The 22,216-nt window shown below is 38.1% G+C and overlaps 1 protein-coding gene across 13 annotated transcripts in view; it reads right to left on the bottom strand.

The window, feature by feature from the left end:
- Positions 1–22,216, bottom strand: part of LOC143039374 (uncharacterized) — a 1,426,499-nt gene that overhangs the window by 610,074 nt on the left and 794,209 nt on the right. For all 13 annotated transcript variants that reach the window (XM_076209287.1, XM_076209284.1, XM_076209291.1 and 10 more), the window contains one exon: positions 21,922–22,160. In XM_076209287.1, coding sequence (XP_076065402.1) covers positions 21,922–22,160 — 239 coding nt within the window. The remainder of the gene's footprint in view (positions 1–21,921; positions 22,161–22,216) is intronic.

The raw sequence follows: 22,216 nt of genomic DNA on the forward strand, positions 1-22,216 counted from the left end.
TAACTATAGGATTCTTTGGGATTCTCTTTGGATTTATCAGCGATGTTCATTTCATATTGTCGTTTTCTTTTTCTTATTGTCTTTTTTAAATCTCTCTGTATTGATACATAACTTTCATAGTCATTAGATGCACCCGAGCACTTATATTTCTTATAAGCCAGTCTCTTTTTAGCAATACTTTTTTCAGTTTCTTTGTCGAGCCACTTTGGGCGAGCCTGATTTGGGGGACGTCTGTCCTTAAAAGGAATGTAAATTTGAATCATCTTAGTGAGCGTATTTTGAAATATTTCCCACATCTGATCTACAGGTCTTTCGTTTAATTTTGCCTCCCAATCTGTAAGCTGAAGCTCCTGACGTAGTCCTATGAACTGAGCTTTAAGTACAATTTAATTCAACCTTTTATATTACATAAACTCAGTAGTTAGCTGTTACAAGTATTTCCAATACCATAATCCTTCCTGAAGCCTACTCAGCGTGTGGAGAAAACGGGCCGTTCCCTCGTCTCATAGCAACACACATACACACGAACGCATGCAAATGCCAGGTGCCTTTATCAGTTACCACCAGGCTATCACACATGTCATAAGATTTTTTGTCCTGGAAATTATCACCCATGGCTAGTTCATCAAAACGGTTTAGTTATACTATCGCGTACAAGCTACAAGTTATACGATATGCCAAAGAACACTGTAAAAGAGCAGCAGAAAGACACTTTGGACCACCGCCTACCGAAAAAATGATTCGGCAGTTGAGTTTTATATATCTACATCCATATTTTTTACATTTTTATCTTATTTTTATGAAAATAAAACCACCCTTGGACAATGAAAAATGTATAGTATATTTACTAATCACCAACCAGTATCATCGTCATACAAACAAAATCGGACAAGTGATTTCGTAATGTAAACAATACGTCCAATATGTGTCGTCCTTGCTTCTTATGTTTTTGTGTTCAGTGGTTGGGTATGTGGTGAATGTGTTCTTGTATGAGAATTACTTCTTTTTTTTTTCTTAGAAATTTCTTTCAAATATTAGGGTGCGTCTTCCAAGATGCAGCGTCTTGCAAGCCGTAAAATACGGTATATTATATATACCAGGTATATAGTATATACAAGGATTTCTCGATTTATGCGAGGGATGCGTTCCTGAAGGGATTGCATAACGTAAAAATTGCATAAAGTGAACATGATTACAGAACTAAACTGTACAGTACATACTTAGTCTGGAGTATTGCATTCAGCTGACATTAAGTTCAAGGATATGAGTTGTGGGATATCAAACTTACAAAGAAGAAGTTAAGTTTTACTATTGCTTACTTGTATATGTTTATATTAAGCTGTTCCATTACATAGCTTCATATTATCTCAGTCACTGGGTAACTGCCTCCGACTCCACTTGTGCCTCCCGATCACTGGACCATCCTACCTCTGACTCCACCTCTGTCTCACACCCAAGCAAAAATTCTGTTATATATATATTTTTTTCTTCTTTTCCTTCAGCAACGCTTCATAGCAGACCATTTTTCTCATCACTAAACTGATAACTGCAGTGCTTCCCTCCATATTTGGATAATTTCCTTCAATGATTTTCATTGTTTGCCTCAACATTTTCTCCATACACTGCACCTCCACAGGACAACCATATGTAGATTTACAACCATTCAATGGAGTTCCTGCTCCAGCAGTGGCACGAATTCAATCAGCTTTAATCCTTATGCTCCTAATTGTGCTCTCATTCAACTTCAATGTGTTTCCAATCATTGAAATTTTCTACCTCTTATCAATTCTCTCCAAGACTTCTAGCTTTTGCTCTTGGGTCAAGGTCTTTCTAGATCTCTTCAGTGTACTGCCACTTGCTACAGAAGTCAAAGGGCACTTGGAAGCCGATATAAAATGTGGAAAGGCACCGAGAGAGGACAGTGGAGAGAGACGTGAACACTAGCAGTGCACAGATAGCAATGGGCTTAAAGCACCATGCGAAGGGACAGACCGGAAAAATGCCAATATAGTGCCAATATATAATGGGGGAAATAAGGAAGACCCAACAAATTATAGACTGGTGTCCCTAATGAGTACAATAGTTAAAATTTGTGAGAGAATCATCAAAGATAGATGGACAAAATATCTGGAGAACAATACACTGAAACCGAGGCAATTTGGATTCAAGATTGATAGATATATTGCAAGAAAGGGATGGCTGGGCAGACTGTGCCTTCCTGAACTTACAAAAGGCATTTGATAAGGTAACACACAGAAAATTGCTATATAAACTGGAAACCATAGGAGGCATATGATGGAAAACTATTGAATTGGATGGAGGATTTCCTACATGGAAGAATAATGAGAGTGATGCTCAGAGACATATATTCAAAATGGGAAGAAATGAGTAGTGGCATCCCACAGGGGTCAGTACTAGCTCCAATAATGTTTGCTATGTGAATGACATGGACAAGGGGATAGAGTGACAGCAGGCTGGAAGTGAGCATTAAGGGAGAGAGACTGGAGGAAGTGGATAGTTTTAGATACTTGGGTGCGAATGTGGCAGGAAAAGGAGGAGTGGGGTTGGAGGTAGAATGTAGATTGAAAGAAGCGTGTGAATTGAATTGAATTGAATTTTATTCGGATACAATCATACATACAATAAATACAATACATACAAGACTCAATATTATACACAGTATATATAATTGTACATCCGAGGATGGCACAGAAAATCAAAAGACTTATTTCCACTGTGGTCCTCATATTACAATTAGGAAAGAATTATCATAGAAACGCTAGGTTATACGAAGTGTAAATTAGGATTATAAGTGTAAATTAAACATATAAACTATTTTCTTCAGAGAGAACAGTGTCTAAAAGATAACATTTAACTGATTTTTTATAACTACTTTTAGATACAATTGATTGAATGTTGGTCGGTAAAGAGTTCCAAGCAATAGCACCAGTGTATTTGAAAGTACTTTTCCCTAACGAACTATTAAACCTAGGTACAATGACAGATGACCTACTAGAACGAGTTCTCAGGGAACGAGCATTTCTGACAAGTGTAAACGTATCTGACAAATAACTGGGACAAGAGTCGTTCACAATTTGGTGAACTTGATTAAGCTTTAACTGAGCAACACGTTTCTCAACAGGTAACCAATTTAACAGTTTAAAATGCGTATAATCTAGATGAGTACGTGGATGAATTTTCAAAACGGTCCTGATTAGTTTGTTTTGACATATTTGAAGATTACTCTTAGATTTTTTAGATAGGTTGCTATACCAGGAAGAACAAGCATAGTCAATATGACACTGAACCAGGGCCGAAGCTAGTAACTTCATTGTCTCTACATCTAGGTATTTTTGTATTCTTGCCAAAAATTTTGTTCTGGAGCTGACCCTTTTAATTATTTTTTGTGCCATAACTTCTCCCGACACATTTTGATCAATTTCTGTTCCAAGATATTTGACAACAGACCTAGGTTGAATACTAGTATCATTACATTGGATGTTGAAGTTGGGAGCATTTTTGAGTTTTTGATTGGAGCCAAAGAGAATGGATTCTGTTTTACCTAGATGTAGAGACAATTTGTTATCCATCAACCACTTGCTGACATTCAATAACTCTTCACTGAGTAACGTCTCAATCCTATTTACATCTTTGCCAGAAACTAGTAAGGCTGAATCATCGGCATACAACAGCAGTTTACAGTTCACAGCAGCTTTCATGTCATTCACATACAAAAGAAACAACAGCGGACCTAAAATGCTACCCTGTGGGACACCACATGTTATTTTTGCTGCTTTTGATGTTGAACCATTTACATTCACAATCTGTTCTCGACCTGTTAGATAAGACCTCATCCAATTAACAACATCTGATTTGAAGCCTAACGCTTGTAGTTTGAATAATAGAATATCATGATTTACAGTATCAAAGGCTTTCTGGAGATCTAGCATAACCATTCCACAGTAATTACCTCTGTCAATTTCACCTTTGATGTAATCAGTCAAATTGATCAAACATGCATCAGTAGAATATGATTTTCGAAAGCCTGATTGTAAATCATAGAACAAGTTATTGCTTTGAATGTATTCATAAACCTGATTATAAACAACTCTTTCCAAGACCTTCGATATAATACCAAACACTGAGACTGGCCTATAGTTACCAGAATCTGTTTTGCTACCCTTCTTGTACAAAGGAGTAACTTTTGCTAATTTAAAATCTTTGGGAACTTTGCCCTGTTGAATCGAAGTATTGATTATGTGAGTGATACAGGGAGTAATCTGCTCAGCTGAGTCATTCACAAATCTGGCTGGAATATTATCTAGTCCGATAGCCTTAGACCTGTTAACAGTCTTCAACATTTTATACACATCTACATTAGCAACCGTAGACAGAGCAAAGGTGTCATAGGATACACCCTGATTCCAATAATAATTATTAATGTGTTCTTGGCCAAAATGACCTGAAGGTACTGGTAAATTATTTACGAGGGTGGTAGCAATGGTGGTGAAAAAGGAGTTAAATTTTTGAGCCACCGCTACTTTGTCGAAAGTAACGATCCCATTAACATTAAGACCAATGTTACTACTTTTGGATTTTAGATTTTTGGAAGAACCTAACTGTTTGATTGTTTGCCATAGTTTTTTGGGATTGTTTTTGTTTTTGTTTTAGCTCTGTCTACCATAACCTGAACCTCGTTCCGTAACTTCTTATACATAGCGAAAAAAGATTGATCTTTTGTTTTCTTATACTCTTTTAAAGCCTTATCTCTCCTGTTGATCATTTTCAAGATGTCACCAGAAAACCATGGCTCGGAATGTTGTTTTATTCTGATTGATTTTACTGGAGGTAAATTGTCTAATACCCCCAAGAACAGTGCTTTAAAATTATTCCAAGCTTGATCAACATCTGTACAATTGAGGACTGAAAACCAGTTAACCGTGGACAACCTTTCGCAGAACAATTCCTTGCTGTAATGCTTAAGAGAACGAACTTTTATGGTTTTATGCTGATTGATTTGTTGTTTGGAAACTTTCCTGATACAATACGTTGCTCTATGGTCACTCAAACCAATATCAATTACTCCACTAGAACATATTTTCTGAACATCTGATACCAAAATAAGATCAATAACAGAATTAGCAGTGGCACATACTCTGGTGGGTTCTGTGATAATTTGTTTCAGATCATTCATTGAACAGAATGACTTTAGCGCATTATGCAGAGTATTCGAGGTTGATTCTACATGAGTATTCAAGTCGCCAGTTATAATCACTTCTTTGTTCAGAAAGTCTGTGGTATTGGAACACAAATCCTCAAGCTTACTATAGAAGTCATGTTGCCTTGGTGGATTAAAAAAGTGTAATGAGGAATAGACATTTGGGAATGGATGCTAAGAGGAGACTGTATGAAGGAGTGATTGTGCCAACAGCACTGTATGGGGCAGAAACATGGAACATGAGAGAGGAAGAGAGAAGGAGTTTGAATGTGTTTGAAATGAGAAGTATGATAGGGGTTACTAGGCTAGATAGAGTGAGATATGAGGAGGTGAGAAGGAGAACAGGGGAGGTGAAGGAGTTGGGAAATAGGGTTGATGAAAGAGTATTGGGATGGTTTGGACACATGGAAAGAATGAGTGAAGAAAGATTAGTAAAAGGAGTGTGGAAGGCAGAGGAGGAAGGAGTGAATATGAGGGGCATCCTAGGATGGGGTAAAAGGGGCATTACAAAAGAGAGGTATGTCTATTGAGGAAAGACGGGAGAGGACAGAAGATAGGGGTGAATGGAGAGGGGTTGTGTATGGATGATGCAGTGGTACATGAGGGGGAAAGGGTGGGGGATGGGGGGTGAGGAAGTATTATGAGAAATAATTTGACACAGCCCGAAGGGATTTCTCCCCATCTCCTTTTCAGCATGAGGGGACGGATAGAGGGGTCACCAAATTAATGAAGCAGCCTTGCTGTGGATGTGCTGTGTCTTGTGACACTGGTTCCGACCCAGGACAGTGGACAGGATGCAGGAATGACCCGTCATCCAGCAGGTGCCAAGATGAGAGGAAGGAGGGTGGAGGGGAATGGAATATGTAGGGGATGGAATGGGTGGGAGTGTTTTCTATGCCTTTTTCTTTTTGGCTACCCCCATGTAAGGAGGAAAAAAGCCTTTAGTATATATATATATATATATTTTTTTATTGCTGCCACCATCATATAATGGCGGATTAAATAAAAGTCGCAGCAATTGTAAATATAATCTATAAAAAAAAGACCGTGTGCTCTCTAGCTCGCCACTGACAAGAAACTAATTCATACAGCATCCTGCACCCAAAAGCATGGGAAAACATCAACCCATTTGGCTGGGACTATAAACATACAGGTATACCTCACCTAAAGTTGTTAATTGGTTCTAGGAGACACGACATATGTTGAAAAATTACATAAGTTTAATTTGCTTATATGTAGGCTAGGTAGGCCTTGTGTAGCCTAGGCTAAACTGCTAATAGGTTATAGTCATTCCCCAGTACTGTATTTTACTTATGAATGCATTTTCGATAAGACAAGGTTAATAAAAACCTAATTTAAATTTCCAAACATAACATGTATTTATCATTCTGTAATAAAGTAAACTATATATATATATATATATTATATATATATATACACACCGTATATTTCCGTGTATAAGACGACCTTTGTATAAGACGAGGTACAAAATTAGAGCAAATTTTTATTAATTTATCTCATATTGGTAGTGTAAGACGACTGCTAAATTACAAAAGCATCAGTGTATCAAACCTACCGTACAAAAAGAATTTTGATTACGTTTATCAGCTGTTTTTTTCAGCTTTTTCCTTTTTCTTTCTCATTACTTAACTGTATCCTTATACCAGATGAATTACTGTATCCTTATAAATTCAAAATTAATGAAATAAAGCAAACCATGTATCATGATTTTCTGAGAACACACGTCAACTAACAAAAATGATTTGTTTATGTTCCTGGTTCGACGTAGCTCACTCCACCGCACACAACGGCCAGGTGGCATGAGAAATGAACGCAGTTTGTTGGTCTAGGATATGTTTAGGAGTCATATAACAGCGAATTCTAAAACACGGTTGGCACGAATCTCTAATGCCATGGATGGCACTGAAGATGATTTATTGTATGAAAGTGATGACGAAGCCGAAGCCGACTCACCGGAACCGGACTGGGATCCCTACAATGACGGCATATTTGAGGAATCTTGTGATATGCTCGAACAACTTTTCGAAACAGAAAGTGATGATTGTGACGAGTTTGAAGGGTTTTGTTTAAATAAATAAAGAAATAAAGTTTTATAATGTTTTAAGTTTTAAATGTAATGTAATGTAATTTGATTGAAAATAAAGGTTTTAGAAATACGTATGATGTGTAATATTGATGATGATTAGAAATTAAGTTTTATAATTTTATAATTTTTAAATTTTCTGTTTTAAATGCAACTACTGTAATATATTTTTATGGATAAATAAACGTTTTAAGTACTGTAATCCAAATTTTTTATTTTCAGTCTTAAAAATTACTGTAAAGTTAGCGAAAGAAAAAGGTTGCTATGAACGCAACCAGTGCTCGATGTTTACATTTTTTCAGCTGTGTCAAATGTGTTTACATATAGTTAAAAGTACCGTAATTTCATTGATATAGAATTATTCCTCGAATTTATTAACAATTGCCATTTACTATAAAGATATGACTAATATATAAGGTAAATATGGTTTAATTACCTATATTACCAGTTCTTATCATGTGAATCATTTCCTGTGTATCGGTGGTTATCGGCAGGTTAGCCTACCAAGTCATCTCGCGTAGAATTCAAGGTCTGATTTTTATAATGGTAGTATAAGACGACCCCCAATTTTAAGGGGTGAATTTTTGGATTTTAGGGTCGTCTTATAAGTGGAAATGTACGGTATGTACTTTAAATTCACCAGTACGTACAATTTGGTGTTTATATCACTATAAACTATTTTGCAGTGCTGTACTTTATGAATGCACTGTCAATAACATATGGTAAAACAAAACAAAAAACGAATAACAATATTTTTAAGCTTACAATCATTTTGTAATAAGTGAAAAATAAAATAAAGTATATTTAATGTACCAATGCAGTACATACAATATGTTGATGTTTACATTGTAGATGTAGATTGCTGAGGATTGTTGACGTTAACATCATCAGCTGATTCTCGTTGTTCGATGTGTTTAACCACTTCCATACGGTGATGCCTACGTAGACGTCATAAGGAGCAAGTGGGTACACGATGATGCCGACGTCGGCGTCTTATATTTATTGTAGTACCTACATAACCTCCATTCTCTCTAAACTGGCTTCATCATATTTTCTATGGTTATCAAAATTCACGGGTGAAAGAGAACGAACGATTGAGCACTGACTTTATTTTTTATAATGCGATTATTATGATGCAACATCGCACGTCAGGCAGCTAATGCTGCCAGACGTGCGATGTGCCCCGGAGTGAAGTGGTTAAAAAACTGATCAAGAGTGCCTCGAACCATCTTTTCTTCAAGGATTAAATCATAAGGAGTAAAAGCTTCATGACAAGCCCCCATTATCTTGCAAAATTGTTGAGCATTTGGATCCATATCCTCAAACATAGCAAGACCTTTCTTGATGTGAGCAAATGCTTCCTAATTTTTTTTAATTAAATGGCGTGGCTCAGGTTCAACATGCTCTTCTTCGTTCTTTTGTTGCTCAAGAAGTTCAATCAAATCCTTGTTCATCAGTAACTCCTTGTCTTTTTCAAATAAATATGTGAAATCCTCTTGCTCCAAATTCATATCCAGCTCTTTGCTCATTGTAACCAAAGCTTTGTTGACAACAGTATTGAAGCCCTTAAACTCATGCACAAATTGTAGGCATAGCTTTTTCCATACACCATTCATAGCAGTGCTCTGAACATAATTCCATGCTGCTGCTACATTCTGTAATGCTTGAAGATAGCAATTATCCCATGATCCACTGGCTGGAGAAGAGACGTAGTGTTTGGGGGGAGGTATATGACTGTAATGTTGGGGTGAAAATCTATGATGTTTTGTGGGTGGACAGGAGCATTATCTAAGATAAGTAAAACCTTAAAAGGAATGTTAATGAGAAAATCTACAAAACTTCAGTAAACAGATCAGAATCCAAAACAACTGTGGGAATCGAGACACTGCCTAACAGTAGATACAGTATTGGAACTACTTTTGCCCCGATAAATAAGAAAATCAGCTAATTTATGTTCTAGTGAACTAGGCCATACTACTTTATGGTATGTATTTTAGCAGTTACTGAATCTTAATATAATTTTACATGCTTTTATTCTTATTTATTGTATCATGAATTTATGTGCTTGAAATGTTTTTTTGGTGTTATGGGATTCGATTATATTATTGGCTGACCGACATAAAGTCAAGTAAAATGACAACTTGAATTTGATTTTTCCATATATCATTTTCGAAAACCGACGTATCTTCGAAAACGACGTAAGTTGAAACAACGTAAGTTGAAACAACGTATGCCGAGGTGTGCCTGTACTAACAGGAACCCACCAGATGGGTTTATATATAGACATAGGTAAATAATCATACAACACTACATGCTCCCATTTCATACACTTATCTTTACCACATCTGCACACATTTAATGTCCCCTTGAGTTCTTGTAGGATGAACACAGAGAGGAGCCCATCACCTCATCCCATTTATTTGCCTTTTACAACACATATGGTAAACATGGTGGCTGAATTCTTTCCTTCCCCTATCACTGGGGATAGGACAAGGTGGAGTCATAGAAGAAAGACAACTTCAATGGAACAGCATAATGGAGGGACAGTTGTAGTGCAAATGTAGCATAATTCCTCTATGAATAAAGATTTTACTCTCACCATACACAAATTATGTGTGACTCCAGTCCATAGAGGCACTCTCAAACAGTCCCTATACCAATGGCTGCATATTACCATGCAGTCTTAACATACCAGTATGGAAGTACAAGAGTCCCTCAAATAACGCGGGGGTTAGGTTCCTGAAATTACCGCGTATGACCAAATCCGCGTATGCTGACTTTCCATATTAAATACCGAGAACCGTATTTATGTGTATGTGTACGTGTGTGTGTGCGTGCGTGTGTGTGTGTGTATGTGTGTGCGCGCGTGTATGTGGTGTTTGTATGTGGCGTTTGTGGCGTATGTATGTGTTTGTGCGTATATACATGTGTATGTGACGTATATCCATATGTGTATGTGGCGTATACACATGTGTGTGTATGTGGCGTATACACATTGTGTGTGTGTGTGGCGTATGTATATGTGTGTGTATGTGGCGTATGTATGTGTGTGTGGCGTGTGTGTGTGTGCGTGCGTGCGTGTATGCGTCTGTGTTAACATGTACAAGTAAGCATGTACGTGCGTGTGTCTGTGTTCGTATTTGTGTGTACACGCACGCGCATTCACAACATACACTGGTTGTCTAACACGTTTTTATCTAGTTGTATTTTACGGGAAGGGGAGCTATGCTCGTGTTGTCCCGCCTTTGTATCTTGCAGTGTCTAGTTTGTTTTTAAACTCATGAATGGTTTTTGCGCATACTATTTCATTGTCCAGTTTGTTCCAAGTGTCCAAAACTCTATGAGGAAAACTGTTTTTCTTCAGTTCTCTTCTATAGCTATGTTTTTTTATTTTCTTTCCATGTCCTCTTGTGTTTCTTTTGTCCCAGTTAAGTAAGTTCTCACTATCGAGTACCTCTGTGCCTTTCATGATTCTGTAGATGGTCAATAGGTCACCTCTCTCTCTTCTTTGCTCCAGTGTCGGTAACTCCAGTTTAGCCAATCTCTCTTCGTATGATAGGTTTGCAAGTGCAGGTGCCATTTTTGTAGCTGCTCTTTGGATTCTTTCTATTTTCTTTATATTCTTTTTGGTACTGGGGGACCACAATGTCGCTGCATACTCTAATCTAGGCCTTATCAATGTAACCAATATTTTTTTCATCATGTCTTCGTCCAAGTATGTAAACGCCACTTTTATTGATCTTAGCAAATTGTAAGTCTCCCCGACAATTTTGTTAATCTGTATATCATAGGACAGGTCGTTCGTGATAATTACTCCCAAATCTTTTTCGGATCCTACTTTCTTTACTTCTTTGGTTCCAATTGTATATTTTCCTGATATTCTGTTTTTGCTTTTTCCAAACTCCATTATGCTACACTTCTTAGTATTAAAGTCCACTTCCCATTTCTGACTCCAGTTCCATACCCTATTTAGGTCTTCTTGCAGTGCTTCACAGTCCTCATCAGTTTCTATTTTCCTTAGCAGTTTGGCGTCATCGGCAAAGAAGCTCATGTAGCAGTTCACGTCCTCATCCATGTCATTCATATAGATAGCAAACATTATTGGTGCCAGCACAGATCCTTGCGGTACTCCACTGATCACCTCTTTCCAGTCTGAATATTTTTCTCTGAGCACTACTCTCATCTTTCTACCAGTCAGAAAGTCCTCTATCCATTTTAGTAGGTTTCCCTGTATTCCTCCTATGTGTTCCAGTTTTTTTAGTAGTTTTCTGTGTGGTACTTTGTCAAAGGCTTTTTGCAAGTCTAGGAATGCACAATCAGCCCATCCATTTCTTTCTTGCACTATGTCTATTAGTCTTGAGTAAAAGCATATTAAGTTTGTGGAGCATGATCTTCCTTGTCTGAATCCGAATTGTCTTGGGTTTAATATGTCATTGTCTTCCAGATGTTTTACCCATCTATTCTTGATTATTTTCTCACAAATTTTGGCAATGGTGCTTGTTAGTGATACTGGCCTATAGTTGGTGGGTTCTTCTTTGTTTCCTCCTTTGTGTATTGGTACAATGTTAGCGTTTTTCCAGTCCTCGGGTATCTTTCCTTCTTTGAGTGAGCTGTTTATTAAGATGTGTATTTTGTCTGTTAGTTCTTCTTTGCACTCCTTTAGAATCCAATTTGCAATACCGTCCGGGCCATGTGATTTTCTGACATCCAGCCTTGATAAATGTTCTGATATTTCCTTTAGTGATGCTGTAAACTCATTCATGAGGGGAGATTTCTTGTTTTCGTCTATGTCACAATTCGGTATTTTCTCTCTGGTGAAAACAGATTTAAAGTGATTGTTCATGACTTCGGCCATCTCTAAATCTTCTGTGTATTCTATGTTTCCTTGGCATAGTTTCACCAATTCCTGTTTGTTTTTAAGTTTACCATTCACATACCGATAGAATAGTTTGGGTTGCTCTTTGCATTTGTCTATAATATCCTTCTCATGGTTCCTTTTCTCCTCTCTTCTCACATTAACATACTCATTTCTATAGTTAACATAAATTTGCCATTTGCTTTGTTTTTTGTCTTTTCTCCACTTTTTCCAAGCTTTGTCCCTTCTGTCTTTTGCCTCACTGCATCTTTTGTTGAACCAACATTTAATGTACTCTCTCTCTCGCTTTTGTCTTGGTACATGCCTGTTTACCCCTTCATTGTAGTTTTCCATCAATATATTCCATTTCTCTTCCACTGCTGTTTCTTCCCTGTAAAATATTTCCCAGTTTGCATTCCGGAAGAATGTCTTTAGTTTTGTAAAGTCTGTTTTGTTGTACCTCAGTCTTCCTTTCCTATGCTTTTCGTTCCTCTCTATGTCTATTTCTTCCTTTAGTATAGTTTCGATGAGTACATGGTCACTCTTTCCAATTGGTGTCTCATACTGGACTTTATGCACTATTTCAGGCTCTGTTGTAAATATTAGATCTAGTTTCGATGGTTCTTCATTATTTCTGTACCTTGTGTTTTCATGGACCCATTGGGTCATTGTGTACTCCATGGTCATATCTAGCAGTACATTGCCCCACGAGTCATCTCCTCCTTGCACTGTCATGCTGTCCCAACAAATTTCTTTGCAATTGAAGTCCCCCATAACTACCAGATTACCCTTACCCATTAGTATCTCATTGAGTGATTTTCTTGTGTCATCTAGCATTTTTTTATGTTCAATTTCTTTCCAAGCGCTTGTTTTTGGAGGCACATAAGTCACCACAAACTTTCTACTCTTCATATTCTTGCCTTCGACTTTTATCATGATCAATTCAGCATTACCTTTGCCCTCTGCAATTTTTGTCACCTTTAGGTCTTTCTTGGCCAAGAACATGATTCCCCCTCCCTGTTTCTTGTCCCTGTTTTTTATCCAGTAGTTGTATAAACCTTGTCCGATAACAGTGGATGGTATTTCACCTCTTAGTTTAGTCTCTACAATTCCCATTATGTCTGGTTTTGCTTCTAACAGATAATCATTGAGTTCGTTCAGTCCCGAAATTAGTCCGTCAATGTTGGTATAGGCCACTTTTAATTTTCTTCCTTCTCCCTGGTTTCTTCTTCCCTTGTTTTGTTCGTTTTGAAGCGCCATTGTCTTAATCTCAAGTCTATTACTCTCCACTGGAATTCTTTGCATTCTGTCTCCGATCTTTTCAAGTTTTTTTCCTTTGCTTCTTCTCTTAGCGCCCTTTCTTTTTCTAATTCCTCAGTACTCATTTCTCTTTTTATCCATATCTTATTGTATTTTTCACTCTTTGCCAAGTTACCTACTTTTTCAAATATGTCTTCTACTACCACTTGTGACCTTAGTTTTATCTTTAGAGGTCGATTCCTATCCTTAGTATAGCGACCAATTCTGTAAGTCTCTTCTAAGTCTGTGCCTGAATCACTATCTCCCCCCTGAATTTCATTAAGGATTTCTACTGCTGTCTCTTTTTCTTCTTTTTCTCTCATGTACCTCGCCAATCCTTGTTTTTCTTTAAGCCCATAAACCACAATACATTTCTTCCTATCTACTGTGTCCCTGACCCAGTTTGCTTTTTCGTTAATCACTTGAATGATTGTGTCTTTTGCATTATCTTGCATTTGCTGCTTGACTATTTCTTTGAAAGCAATTTCTTTATTTTCAATATTTTCTTTCCACTTCTTAATTTCCTGGATACTGTCCCCACCTAAGTTTTCTTCGATCTTTTGTGTCAATTCTTGGAATTTGTTGTTCACTTCTTGCTTTAGATTTTCGCTATTATTATCATTAGTTTTCTTCTTTTCATTTTCATTCTTCAGTTCATTTATGTCTCTTTTCATTTCTTTAATTTCGTTTGTAAGATCCAAGTTAGCTTTTTTCAGGTCAGAAATTTCGTGGTTAGTCTTAGATAAACAATCAATTAAACCAATGACCTCTTTTCTTAAGTCCATGATTTCATTTTCCCACCGAGTCCTATTTTTGCTCATCTCTCTCTCTATCTCTAATAATCTACTTAAGTTCTTTCTTTCGTACTTACCAAACCCTAAGAAGTCATTGTCGTAACACGTGGCGCTTTGTTTATTGTTTACATCGCGGTTCGGTGGATTGCCTCCAGATGGCTCTGATTCGCAACTGGCTTTCGAGCCGTTTTCATTCATTTTTGCTAATTTCGAGTTAACACAATTAACTAGCACTGCATAGATACCATTTCGGGCACTCACATTCACTCCCCACCCCTACAGTACAAACCAGGTTTTCCTTTTTCGTTGTAAATCCTCTCCTTCTTGGTCGCGCGACGACGAGCGACGACGAGCGGTGTTGCTTCGATGAGCGTGTGTGTATGAGTCCCTGTCTACGTGTGCGTGTCTACACGTGTGTAAGCGTGTATATGTCTGTTTTTGATCTCCCAAACCACCACCGCCAGTAACAAGAACCTCATAAGAGAAATTAAGACACGACAAGCGCAGTCATTATCAGACTTATTAGTTGTGTTCCAAACGAAAGAAACATTACACTTCAACAGGTTAGGGCGGTAAAATTGTTTGCGATGGTGCCGCGTGTGTGCGTATGCGTGCCCGACTCGGCGCGAATTTTAAAACGGTTCTCTACATTTGAGATGGTTTTGAAATAAAATCTGCGTATGATTGAATCCGTGTTATTTGAATCCGCGTTATTTGAGGGACCCCTGTACATTGCTAAAACACAAATGCTGCCATTTGCAAAATACTATATATTTCCTTTTGTTGTGTTATATCATGTAATGATGAAGTGTATTCACTCACCAGTATAAAAATTTCTCAGCATTAAATTTTAACAATCTAGATACATGTGCTAAGGGGAGAGGGTGGGGGAATATCAGATCATTTTTTGGCGGAAGGTAAGCTGAGAGTGGAGGATAGATGGAGAAAGAGGAAAGGGACAAAAGGTAGAGAGGTTCTTAGAGTGAACTCTTTGAATGAAAAGGAAAAGGAGAAGGAGTACGGAAAGAAGCTGAAGGAGGAGTGGGAGGGAGTAAAGGATAGAGTAGAGCTAGGTGTGGAGGAGGAATGGGGATGGTTCAAGGAGGGAGTCACAAAGTGTGCAAGGATGGTGTGTGGAACAAGAAGGACAGGGGAAATAGAAGAAAGGGTAGTGAATGGTGGGATAAGGAAACAAAGAAGATTGTAGAAGAGAAGCGAGCTTTCACAGATTGGTTACAAAATAGGATGAGGGAGTCATATGAGAGGTACAAAGAAAAGAAAAGAGAAGTAAAGCAAAAGGTACAGGATGCAAAGAGGAGAACAGATGTGAAATGGGGTAAGAGTATGACAGAAAATTTTGAATGTAATAAAAAGATGTTTTGGAAAGAAATTAAGGGAGGAAAAGGAGGCGAATCAAGTAGAGAAGAAAAGGTAAAAGGTGCAGATGGAGAGATGATAATGGAAGAGAAGGCAGTAAGGGGAAGATGGGCAGAGTATTTTACGGAGTTGCTAAATGTGAAGGAGAATAGGGAGGGAAAGATAGCTGCAGTGGGAAATGCGAAGAAAATGAGAGTGATCAGTGGGGAGAATGGAGAAGAAATAAGGAAGGATGAGGTGAAGGCAGTTGTTAAGATGATGAAAGCAGGTAAGGCACCTGGTCTGGATGGATGCCATGCAGAATGTCTGAAAAAGGGAGGTACAGTGATGGTGGACTGGTTGGTGAGGTTATTTAATGTTTGCTGGAGAGAGGGTAGAGTGCCGGAGGACTGGAGGAGTGCCTGTATAGTTCCGCTTTACAAGGGAAAAGGGGACAAGTGTGAATGTAGTAGTTTCAGAGGGATTAGCTTGTTAAGTGTAGTTGGGAAGGCTTATGGGAGGATCTTGATTGAGAGGATTAGGAGAGGAACAGGAGTAATTGGTGAGGAACAGTGTGGATTTAGGACTGGTAGAGGTTGTGTAGATCAGATCTTTGTGGTAAGACAGATATGTGAGAAAGCTATAGGAAAGGGGAAGGATGTTTTTTGGGCCTTTATGGATCTGGAAAAGGCTTATGATAGGGTAGACAGAAAGGCACTGTGGGAGGTTATGCAGATATACGGGATAGGAGGAAAACTTCTAGGAGCTGTCAAGAGTTTTTATGAGAGTAGTAGAGCTTGTGTCAGGATTGGAAATGGAGTGAGTAAGTGGTTCGAGGTAAAGGTGGGACTTCGTCAAGGATGCATTATGTCGCCCTTGCTGTTCAATTTATACATGGATGGGGTGGTGCGAGAGGTAAATTCAAGGGTAGTGGGTCAGGGATTGGAGATGGTTAAAGAAAATGGAGAAAAGTGGGAGGTGAGCCAGCTGTTGTTTGCGGACGACACTGCGCTTGTGGAGGAGGAGGGATTGAGGAAGTTGGTGGCAGAGTTTGGGAGAGTATGTGATAGAAGAAAGCTAAAGATAAATGTGGGTAAGTGTAAGGTGATGAGATGTACAAGGGGTGAAAGTGGCAGTAGACTGGAAGTGAGCATTAAGGGAGAGCAACTGGAGGAAGTGGATAGTTTTAGATACTTGGGTGCAAATGTGGCAGGAAAAGGTGGAGTGAAGGTGGAGGTAGAATGTAGATTGAGAGAAGTGAGTAAATGCCTTGGTGGATTAAAGAGTGTAATGAAGAATAGAAATTTGGGAATGGATGCTAAGAGGAGACTGTATGAAGGAGTGATTGTGCCAACAGCACTGTATGGGGCAGAAACATGGAACATAAGAGAAGAAGAGAGAAGGAGTTTGAATGTGTTTGAGATGAGGTGTCTGAGAAGTATCATGGGGGTTACTAGGCTAGATATAGTGAGAAATGAGGAGGTGAGGAGGAGAACAGGGGTGGAAAAGGAGTTGGGAGATAGGGTTGATGAAAGAATATTAGGATGGTTTGGACACATGGAAAGAATGAGTGAAGAAAGACTAGTAAAAGAGGTATGGAAGGCGTATGTGGAGGGAGTGAACATGAGGGGACGTCCTAGGATGAGGTGGATGGATGGGGTGAAGTCGGCTTTGGGGAAGAGGGGAATGTCTGTTGAGGAAGGACGGGAGAAGACAGAAGACAGGGGTGAATGGAGAATGGTTGTATATGGATGATGTTGTGATTGCATGAGGTGGGATGGGCGGTGGGGTGGGGGTGAGGTAGTATGTGTGAGCAAAATTTGACGCAGCCCGAAGGGATTTCTCCCCGTCCTCTCCTTTTATGCAATAGGGGAACGGAGAGGGGAGGTCGCCGATTTAATGAAGCGGCCTTGCTGTGGATGTGCTGTGTCTTGCGACACTGCTTCTGACCCAGGGCAGTGGACAAGGTGCAGGGATGACCCGTCATCCAGGAGGTGCTCAGATAAGAGGGAGGGTGGAGGGGTGTGGAGTGTATTCAGGGATGGAATGGGTGGAAATGATTTTATGCCTTTCCCTTTCTGGCTACCTCCCTTGTAAGGGGGGAAAAGCCTCGGTATATGTATGTAAATATCTTATCACAGGGGTGAGAAAAGAAGAATATAAGGATAAGTGAACACTAAGCTACACAAACTGAGATCTACTTAGTGCTTTGTCACTTGGATCAAGGAAATGCCTTGTTGTTATTTTCAGAATGAGATGGCTATGTATTTGAGTAACCAGTAAGGTTTAAAATCCAGTTTTTGGAAAAGTATAGTATAGCACGAAATTGAGGGAAAAAAAAAAGAAGACAAAAGAATTAATGAATCAATGGAGAAAGGACTGGATATGAGTAGAGTGGAATTGCCACTTGGTGTGATACCAAAGAGAACGTGTCTAAGCGATACTCCGAAGAACACTGTTTTTCGGGTTTTCAAAGGGAAAGGGTAGCAATAGAAAAAGCTATGGATACAGAAAGAGAAACTAGGGTTAGCAGTGTACTATGAAATAGAGACATCAACAACTTGATGAATCAATTTATTTAAAAATAGATTATAGAGCCTTGCACAAAGAAATTACAAACTTACATAGAACTAATGAGGAAATAATCAGGGAGTTAAATAACCTAAAAAGTGAACTATACATACATACATACATATACCAAGGCTTTTTCCCCCTTACAAGAGAGGTAGCCAAAAAGGAAAAGGCATAAAATCATTTCCACCCATTCCATCCCTGAATACACTCCACACCCCTCCACCCTCCCTCTTATCTGAGCACCTCCTGGATGATGTGTCATCCCTGCACCTTGTCCACTGCCCTGGGTCAGAAGCAGTGTCGGGCTGTGTCAAATTTTGCTCACACATACTACCTCACCCCCCATCCCCCCGCCCATTCCACCTCATGCAATCACAACGTCAGAAACAGTGTCGCAAGACACAGCACATCCACAGCAAGGCCACTTCATTAAATCGGTGACCCCCCCTCTCCGTCCCCCCATTGCATAAAAGGAGAAGATGGGGAGAAATCCCTTCGGGCTGCGTCAAATTTTGCTCACACATACTACCTCACCCCCCATCCCCCCGCCCATTCCACCTCATGCAATCACAACATTGCCTGAGGTGAACTATGATTAAAAGAGAAATCAAAAGAAAGGAAAATGATGACAGAAACAAAAACGAAGAACTGAAGAAAAAGGTCAAAGAGCAAATTGACCGAAAAAGTGGGAGAATCAATCAACAAGACAGATCTCCTTGAAATAAAAAATCAGTGAAAACAGGAATGTGACAATAAAAAAATATCTTTCAAAGAAATAGTACAACAACAGGTAGAGGAGAATGCAAAAGAAACTGTAATTAAGGTAATCAAAAAAAATGAAAACTGGGTGAGAGGCACAGTGGATAAAAAGAAATGCATTTTGGCTTATGGTATCAAAGAAAAACATAATGTATACAAATACAAGAGAAAGATATAGCAAAAGAAATACTGAAAACGGTTCAGGATGAGGGTCAAGAGAAAGATATAGCAAAGGAAATACTGGAAACGGTTCAGGATGAGGGTGAAGAGTTGGGTAAGGAAATCAACAACGTGCATAGATGGGCACACACTCTGGGGAAAAACAATATAGGCCATTGAAAATCAAACTAAAGACTCAGATGATAGCTGAAGAGACAATATTGAAAGCAGAAAAACTGACAGTGAAAATGACAAAAATGCAAATACTGTACCAATATACAAAGGAGACAAAGAAAATCCAACAAATTATAGACTGGTATCCCTTGCAAAAACACTAGCAAAAATATGTGATTTTTTTTTTTTTTTTAGGAATGAATGGATTCAACATTTGGAAGAGAACCAAATACTAAATCCAGAAAAAAATTGTTTTAGAAGTGGAAGAGCATGTACCACAAACTTAATATGCTTTTACTCAAGATTAACAGAAATAATACAAGAAAGAGGCAGTTGGGCAGATTGTGCTTTCTTGGACTTACAAAAGGCTTTTGAAAAAAAGTACCACACAAGAAGCTACTGAGAAAAATTTAAATAATAAGTGGAGTACAAGGAATGTTATTGGAATGGGTGAAAGATTTCTTGAATGGAAGAAAAATGAGGGTGGTACTTAGAGACAAGAACTCAAATTGGGAAGATATGATAAATGGTGTTCCACAAGGCTCTGTATTGGCTTCAATAATGTTTGTTATTTATATAAATAATATGGATGAAGGTGTGGAATGTTATATGAACTTCTTTGCAGACAATGTAAGACTACTAAAGAGAGTAAGCACAGAGGAAGATTGTAAATCTTTTCAAGAAGACCTGGACAAAGTCTGGAAATGGAGTCAAAAGTGTGAAGTGAAGTTCAACATTAAAAAATGTAGCATAATGGAATTTGAAAAAAGCAAAATTAGAGTATCGTGTCAATATAAAATTGGTACAAAGGAAGTAAAAAAAAGTAAACTTAGAAAGGGTCCAAGGAGTAACTATCTCAAATGACATGACACCAGGCAAACATGTCAACAAATTAGTCAGAGAAGCTTTTAACTTAATGAGGTCAATGCAAGTAGCCTTTGACTACATGGATGAAGAAATGGTAAAGAAAATACTAGTTACACTGATAAGACCAAAATTAGAGTATGCTGCAACACTATGAACACCTAGTTAAAAAAAAAACCATAAACTAGAAAGAATTCAAAGAGCAACAACAAAGATGGCACCAACACTCTCCAATTTGACATATGAACAAAGACTGAATAAACTAAATCTACCAACCCTGGAACAAAGAGAAAGAGGTGATTTGCTATCTACAGAATTATGAAAGGGATGGAAATTCTTGATAGGGATGATTTACTAAAGTGGGACACAAGAAGAAACTTAAGGACAGTTATAGAAAAGATCTGAAAAAAATAGCTTCCCACACAGTGATAGATATCTGGAACAAACTAAATGAGGAAACAGTGAGTGCTAAATCTATACGAGACTTTAAGAACAAACTGGATGCAGAAAGATACAAAAGCAGGTCACTATGAACATAGCTCTCTTCCCATAAAATACAACTAGATAAATAAATACAATATAATAAACTTATTTCAGTCAAATTCAGATGTTTCACAATGAAACATTTTGCACTTAGAAGCATTCACTTGCTATGGTGGGAGAAGTTTTTCATAGCCTTAAAACACAATACTGGTAGAATGATAAGAATATCAATAATGACTGTTGCCTCAGGTTTCACTAAGTGGAAAACCCACAACTCCATAGTGGTTGGCAATAGTCCTTGGAACCTCCCACTGTCCTCTTTGGGAACAAACTTTGGTTTTGTTTATGTTGTACTTGTGTAGGGCTGTTTCTATATTACCACCAGAAAGAAGTAGGAGGAGGAGAGCAGTTCCCAGTTGTCACCTCTCCAAGTGTGAAAAGGTTTCTTAAAATCAGCTGAAGTTTGTGTTACGTAGGATAATTATGAAAATTTTAAACATTAGCAGCAGATGCTACCAGAATAAACACTGCATGGAGCAAAAATGAAAGACACTGATAGTGTGTTAATGGTGCCTTATCATCACTGGAGCAAACATCTGTTACCTAACTCTTAAACTGTGGGTGTCTTACAAGAAGGACAGGTGAAAACTGGATCAAACTGCAGATGTCTCCCTAATGAATAAGAACTATTTTTGAATTTGTACCTAATAAATATCTAATCACAAGTATTTCTAAACATCGAACAGATGTCTGGTTGTCACCTGTACAAGTCCAAAGCTCCCAAACAAGTGTGTGTTACTATAATAACGGGGTGAAATTTATGAAAATAGATGTACTCTACCAAAATCAGGGGATCACACTAGTGACAGATGTTACCTGACTTCAGAAATTACTGGTGGTTTCCAGCAACTCCACATGGTCATGAAAACCAAACCAAAAACTCGATAAATATGTGTATTTTCTATCTGTGGGAGAGGCTGGGCAGGTTCATGGAAGCCTGTGGTATTAATGTTGAGTGTCTTACATCAAAACTGTTCAATTTTGTAGGTGAGAATTACACAATTACAAAAACTAAAAAATCCTAAATCCAAAATACTCCTAGTCCCAAGCTTATTGGATATATAATTCTCAACTCATACTGATAAATCTGAACACATTATACCTATGTATCCTTTGTAATCTATAGCTATGACTGTGCTTTGGCATTTTCATTCATTGCTGTATGCACCTGAGATATAAACAATTATTTAAATTCCATAATTTCAAAGTACAGAATACTCACTGGTAATATTTTACTTCTTGTCTCCAACATTGATTCATTGTCTCTTGTGGGAACATAGTGCACCAACATCAAATTTGAATTTTTGTGTAGATGAACATAATCAATGCGAATAAGAGGTGGGGCCCAAGTCATTTTCTTGTGTCGAAGCAATCCCCAACGCCACATTATAACAGGATTCTTACGAGGAATAGGCTGCCATCCTTTATGAGTCCAACGATGAGAATCAATCAAAGTATTCTCTGAAAAAAAAAAAAAAAAAAAAAAAAAAAAAAAAAAAAAAATCAGTTCATATAGC

The sequence above is a fragment of the Oratosquilla oratoria genome, chromosome 26 (genome assembly GCF_046742065.1).
Source record: "Oratosquilla oratoria isolate Oo_2021 chromosome 26, ASM4674206v1, whole genome shotgun sequence".
In the NCBI taxonomy this organism is placed as follows: Eukaryota; Metazoa; Arthropoda; class Malacostraca; order Stomatopoda; family Squillidae; genus Oratosquilla; species Oratosquilla oratoria.